Source organism: Pinus tabuliformis, chromosome 9, assembly GCF_031772625.1.
Source record: "Pinus tabuliformis cultivar Carrire ecotype Pingquan chromosome 9, CPIR1, whole genome shotgun sequence".
In the NCBI taxonomy this organism is placed as follows: domain Eukaryota; kingdom Viridiplantae; phylum Streptophyta; class Pinopsida; order Pinales; family Pinaceae; genus Pinus; species Pinus tabuliformis.
The window spans coordinates 487,135,352-487,142,385 of record NC_142307.1 but is presented as its reverse complement, the minus strand read 5'-3'; the positions used below and the strand labels follow the sequence as shown (position 1 = coordinate 487,142,385).

The 7,034-nt window shown below is 36.5% G+C and overlaps 1 protein-coding gene across 1 annotated transcript in view; it reads left to right on the top strand.

The window, feature by feature from the left end:
* Positions 1–1,010: 1,010 nt before the first annotated feature.
* LOC149149331 (uncharacterized) overlaps positions 1,011–7,034 on the top strand; it is a 109,832-nt gene continuing 103,808 nt past the window's right edge. Inside the window, exons 1-2 of the mRNA XM_089441375.1 lie at positions 1,011–1,317; positions 2,935–3,140. Of these exons, the coding sequence (XP_089297501.1) occupies positions 1,251–1,317; positions 2,935–3,140 (273 nt within the window). The 5' untranslated portion in view covers positions 1,011–1,250. The remainder of the gene's footprint in view (positions 1,318–2,934; positions 3,141–7,034) is intronic.

Below are 7,034 nucleotides of genomic sequence, written 5' to 3'. Positions count from 1 at the left end.
GATTATGGTTATTTTTTTTTTATTTTTATTTTTTAATTTTAGTGTTAACTTTTATTTATTTATTGATATATTTTAAATAATATGTATATATTAATAAAGAATTACTAATCTGGAAAAATAAGATATTTGTCTTTATTATATTAATACAATTTTTTATAAATATTATATTTCATATACAATATTTCCACAAATATGGTATATTTGTTTAAATTTCTTTTAATTTTTTAAACAAATTAAATTATAAACTTTTTTTTAAACTTTTTAAACAAATTATGTTATAAACAATTTTTTAATATTTTTTTAAATATTTTTGAATTTTTCTATTTTGTTAAAAAGACATTTTAAAAGCTATTTATAATTGTAAATTCTTTTCATTGTAATCATGAAAATTTTAAGGATGAAAAATTATCTTCAACTTTAATAACATTGGCAAATCTCACTGGTCCCTAATATGCAAACTATAAAATGTTTATTGATATATTTGTAAAATTACTCAAATTTAGAATAATTTTATATATATTCTTGGCGATTTATAAGGTAAAATAATTTTATATTGTAAAATTTGAATAAATCATTATAAAAAAAATGAAAATTGACGAATCTTTTTTTAAAATTTTTTTGATAGCCGACTGCAAATATCAACCCTTAAACTTTTTATAATTATAATACACAAATATTTATTTAAAAAAGTATAAAAATATATCACGAATGTGTAAAATGTTCATTTAAAAAAATATGAAAATATATCACCAATCTGTAAAAGGACTTATAACACTGCGACTCAATGTTGTTATTATTATTACATGTAGCAAACAACTAGAAATAATTAGGGCCGGGAGAGTCTCTTTTGAAAATTTATAACATTGAGACTATCAATAGTTCAAATAAATTTTCGGAATTCAAATTTTATTAGCTGAAATTTAATTCATGAATATAATATAATAACACTCATTTTAACCCTGAATCATATTCAAACTAAGAACGTCATATTTTTCGTAAAGGAAAAATAAAGGGTTTTTTTTTTTTTTAATTGAAAGTTTTGACCTAGTAAAAAGAAAATCTATCCCAATTAACATAGAGAATTTTCATAAAGGTTAAAATACAGACAAAATTCATGAAACTGTAGATTATGGATTCCGACTCCCACGGAGAATTTGAGTTGGTTTGTTCCACTGCTGGCTGCGGAACTACATTTTCCTTGTTTATTTTAGTATTGTATCTCTTCGATTGCCGATTTCCAGCGAACCCAAATGATAGTTAGCAGGGCAGGGAGATATCACGCATTTTCAACAATGCAGCAGTTGCCTACCTGGAAAGGTAAACTGAACTGCATTTTTTCCTGTGTAATCTAAGCAGTTTTGTTTGGACGAAAATATTGAGGAATTTTCCTGAAATAATTCTATACGCAAATTTGCATTCCTTTTTGAATTACTCTGCAGTGGGATATTTTTTTTTTCTGAAAGTAAAGCCGTGGTTTGCCAATTCGCTCCTATGACCTTAAAGATAGAAGTAAGCCACTGTGTTGATCATTGAATAATTGTGGCATTTTCCTGCACTTATATTTCAAATGGTACATACCACTACAGACCGATCTAAGTCCGATGTGATATGTAGCCAATGCAATATCTGGATTCAATGCACAGTTACACACATATAAACACGAAGTGTTTGATGGATTTCCTATCTCCACTGTGACTGTAGATAGTCATAATATTTACCCACAAGAAAATCCTCAACCAGGAATAAGCCACTTTGGTTCTGTGTAGAACATGCCGTTTCTCTTGGTGCATCCAAAATATGAGTTCTCAAGGGTATTAAGGCCCTATTTCCTTGTACTCAGTTATCATTCACCATTGATATTTGAATCTGCACTGAGGATTGAACAGATGACCACCATTGACATTTGAATCTGCACTGAGGATTGAACAGATGACCACCATTGACATTTGAATCTGCACTGAGGATTGAACAGATGACCACCATTGACATTTGAATGTGCACTGAGGATTGAACAGATGACCACCATTGACATTTGAATCTGCACTGAGGATTGAACAGATGACCATTGGTTGGTTGGCACCCATGATTATTAGGCACCCACATTTCACCATGGTTTTAGCTATTTGCATGCAAATTTTTGATCATGATGTTTTATGTGTATATGATTTTACTTGTAGCGATACAGTGACCCGGGGCATTCTCTGAATCACCCTCACTAAAAGGATCTAATAAAGCCACAAGAATTGGACCAAGCTTCTCGCTGGGAAGGAGGCGGGGTTGGTGGTAAATGTTAAAACCTGATTGTCCTGTGTAATAAATAGCCCACAACCTCTGTCATGTGACCCACGGTATTTGATCCTTCGCTAACCTACAAAAAATCAAGTTATGGTGCCCAAGCCCATCCTGGCAAGGTTCAAGATCCACCTCATGTCACGGCACATAGAGGATATAGTAACACGTTTACGGTTCCACTTACGTGGTGCTTATAGAGATGCGCCATAGTGTCACTTAGAAAAATGGTGCATGCATTTGAAGAATATAGGGGCCAAGGTGGCTGAGGTTAGATCAATGGACCTGTACTGCCACAGTTGTTGATGGAGATGCACCCTCCATAACTTGAAATAGTGGTCATCTGCAATTTGTTGAGTTTCTCAGGTCACCCAGATAGCTATGCCTGAACTGAGAGGTCTAAGAGGCCGTTGCATATCCTTTAAGCCCTGCTAGAATGTGGAATCTAAAAGTTGGCAATACATACGTTTGAACCCTAAGTCTTACCAACTAACAAGTTAAAACTTAAAATTGGAAGCAACTGATAATTTATAGAATTACATTTCGTTTACGATTTTTTGTCTTTTTTTTTTGAAATTGTACCATGATATGAGAGTTCAGTATGGATTTTCTCAGCTTATCATCCGTTGTTGTATGGATTGGCAGAATTGGTAGCTGACACTGCATGCTGTAAAAGTAACAGCCTGAAAGTTGTATCTAGAATTTCAACCCATTCATTGCACTCTCTTGCGCTCTGTCATCAAAGTACCGAAAGTGTAGCGAGTCAAGAGAAGACAATAGTCAGTCTTAATTCCGAATGCTTCATTGGAAAGCTGTTTCAAAGTGCAGTCAAGACTTTTATCAGGTCTCAGGTATGCTATCCATCTCTGCTTCCACCAGAGGGAAATTTGAAATATGAGTCGTTTCTATTATTTCCTCACTATTTGCATGGACTTTGCCTCGGCAAAAGAAGATTAGAACCACCGATTCATGTACATCAATTGCATTCCACCTTTTCCCCGTCAAATTTAAGAGAAAAGATTGGGTCAGTTTTTTCCTTTTTAGCGTTATTTAAGAAGTTTTATTAATGTTGAAGGAATGGGTCAATGGGACTCAAAAGTACATCCAATTTAAGTACAAGAGGCTGAGAGTGTGAAAGCATTTCTCATGGTTACTTAGCCAAAAACAGAAAGGTAGTAAAAGCGCGAAACACCTAGCTAATAAGCTGGAAATAGAGGCAAAAACAGAATGAGGGGAGATAAGATAGGATACTTTCATTAATGTCCGACGAATGACCACAAAAGTAAGTCAATGGGACTGGGGAATACAACCAGTATGAATACAATGTGGGAGTGCAAGTGCAGCTCCTAGAAAATGCTGAAAATAATATAATGAAATATAGTCTTAAAACACATGTATATAAAAATGGCAGTAATTCAGTCTCAAAACACATATATTACTGTGACAAAGTTACAGTGATATAAAATACTGAGTTTGTCCAACACTGAAAAAGTGGACAAATCAAGAGCAGATCAAGAGAGAGAGTGAGAGAGAGATCTGACAATGAAGGCAATGAGAGAGAACTTCTCAGGAGCCATCAATTGCTGTGAAGAATCGTCTGCTGAAATGGATTTATACTCCGAGCTATTTTTGAGTTGTCAAAGCATTAATTTTTGATTTGTTTGTTTTAGTGTTCTATTGATAGCGTGTTAGACTTATTGTATACGTATTTTGATGCTCATGGGTTGTATTGATGAAATATTTGACATTGGTGTTATTTTCAAGATTTAATATCATTGTTAACATACAAGTCTAGATATTGAATTTGTGAGTTTTTCAAGTATAAATGGTTAATTTATCTTTTTGCATGGCAGGAACGTTTTGGTGCCTTCATGTATATGTGCAGAAGCATTCATGTGCTCTTGTTTAGGTCCATTTTAGGCTTTGGCATATTATGGTCCTGTTACTGTTCAATTTAACAGGGGTCCTAGGAGAGCTTCCAAAGGGACTACTACTAGATCAAGTGGCAACAACGGGACAAGGACCCACTGTCACCTTAGTTAATGTCCTCTGCTCTTTACGGACTTTCACCGATGGGAGGAGTCCTGGTATAGGGAAATCGCTAGAATGATGAGGTTAATAACGATGCACAATATGATGTTCAAAGCTCATTCAAAGGAAAGGCTTAGATAATAGGCTGCTTGTTTTAGAAGCAAAAGAAGGGCTTTCCATGAAAGGCTTGAGGAAAGGATGACCTCGGGTTTAGGGATATTAAAAAATGATGAATGCCTAAGATCAAAGCTTCCAAAATATCTCACTTGTGATTGATGTGTTTATACTAGGGTTCAAAGTGAGGCAAGGATGGCTCATTCAATGGAAAGATTCAATTAAAGTGTGAGCTTTGGAAGAAGCTAGGGTGACTTTCCATGAAAAACCCCTTGAGAGAAATACTATAAGAGACCAAGGGTTGAGAGATATACCGTGGTAAAGGCTCATCCAATGATTACCTATAGTTAAGAGAAAATGTTTTGAATGATGAACTACAAAGTGCAAACCTTCAAGAGATCCCCAAGTCAAAGCAACTTCAAGGGTTCCTCTTGGTGTGATAGGTAGGACATCAATTTATTTGAAATTCCACCATTGGAATTCGTTCAACACTGGAGGATGCCTAGAGGAGACATAAATGAAGAAACTTATCTAGACAAAATCCTAAAATTCCTCCTCCCTAAAATTTTGCACCAAGCCCTAGAAAGTCTCCTTATCCTTAGGGACGAACAAAAGAGGAAGAAAAGAGGTGAAAGAATGATATTTCATTAAGTTAATGTGATCACCAAGGATCTAGGACTAGTGCCTAGTCTATTGGGAGAATGGAGTCAAGAATGAGATTGATTTAGGGTTTTGTTCTATCAAGGAGCCTAATTGCAGCTTCACATGCCCTAATGAAGCAACTACCCAACTACAACAAGGATTTATACTTTGACTTGTCAAATAATGGAGTTTTAGGGTTAGGTTTTCAAAGACAACCCCTAGGAACATTCACTTTTTCTTGCCCAATGAATAACGCATGCAATAGATCAAGACTACCAAAGTGATTCAAGATTTTCACCTAATTTAGAGCACAAAGTTCAAACAACATCATGATGCAATATTCCATACATTAAACATATAATGAAAATTTCGCATAAAAGAGAAACCTACATGGCAGAAAAGTGTATCCATCCATCACATTTGCAAAAGAGAATCTCCAAAAATAGAAAAGCATTAACCCAAACATCAAAATGCATTAAAGAATCTCCAATTCGTCCTTCAATAGTGATAGCGAAATTCTAAAAGAAACAATGATCCAAATCCAAGTGATGATGAGTTACAAATGAGGCCTTGTATTTAAAATTTATATGAGCATCTAATAGTTCAATGGGTCTAATTAGCCTAACAAACCCCTAAAAGTGTCTCTAATGTGCAAGGAGGTGAATCAAGGACCCTATTAAGTGGTTTCAACCTCTAAGAGAGGACAGGTCCATGGTACATTCGTTAAGTGGCAAGTGTCATGTGATATAATGATGAAACAGAGTGGGACATCAGGGGAAGGCTTCAAGCCACATGCCACAGTACAAGGGTAGCCATGACGAGGTAATTTCACATTTGAGTGTATGAATGTAGGCGAGAGCAATCGTGGTACATGAGTTACCTCGACCTTTTTTTTCCACCCTTCTTCATATGCCTTTTGCCTTTTATTGATTTTTCTTTTATAACTGCTCGGGGCTCCAGGGGATGAGAGCATGATGTGAATGATGTAGTAGTGAATACCCCCTTAAGGTTGGGCAGTTCATTGCCCACCAGTGGTTGGGACAATCATGGGTTCCTTAATGATGCAGGGGGCTCATATAGGGGCCCTAGGAACCAGGGTGATGGCCATAATGATAGAGGGTAGAGCTCATGTTGGCTTTTTCCCACGTGCTAAATTTGTATGTCCCGACCATATTTTGCATCTTATGGTACATTTCCTGTTGTGAGTGGCCAAATTATGCTTTTTACTTTCTTTTTAGTTGCAAACCTTTGGGGCATCGTTCTAGGCCCGACCCAAAGTGTGGAAAGGCTAAATCCTTTTGGACCCAATGGAAAAATGTGGACCCATATGGGAAATATGGTGAAAGGGGTTATAATAAGTGAAGGGAAGTGATGTATGTGGCGTTGGGAATGTTGATTTGGGGTAGCATCGGATGTGCTCTAGCCACGAAATTTGGTGGAGAGGTTGGGGCACATGAGATCTCCAATACCCAGAAAGAGTTTGGGTAGATTTTAAACATATCAGGAGATATTAAAATAATTAATATTTTTAATGGAGTGTATTAATATGAATCTATGTTAGAGTGGTCCAAAAGACATGGATCAAGCCAAATCTAATCTTAGCCGTTGATTAGGGACTTAATCTCGGCGGTTGAGATGTCAACAGGAAAAGTATAGGAGGAGGCTTGAGGGTCACTTGGAGAAAACACCAAAGTGATCAGTCATTCTATTCTCTAGAGTTGGGTTTGCTAAGAGAGATAGAATCAGTGATCGGGAGAGCCGCTGAGGGGCATTGAGTACAAAGAGACAGAGAGGCAGAGATAGTGCCAGAGAGATGCAGAGCAGCCAGAGAGAGAGATGCAGGAGCAGCTAGTGCTCACGCAGGGCCACGCAGAGGCAGCTAAGCGCTGCGCAGAGCACCAAAGGGGCCAGCGTCGCTGACGTACAGGCTCAGAGAGCTGACGCAGGCCAAGATAGGC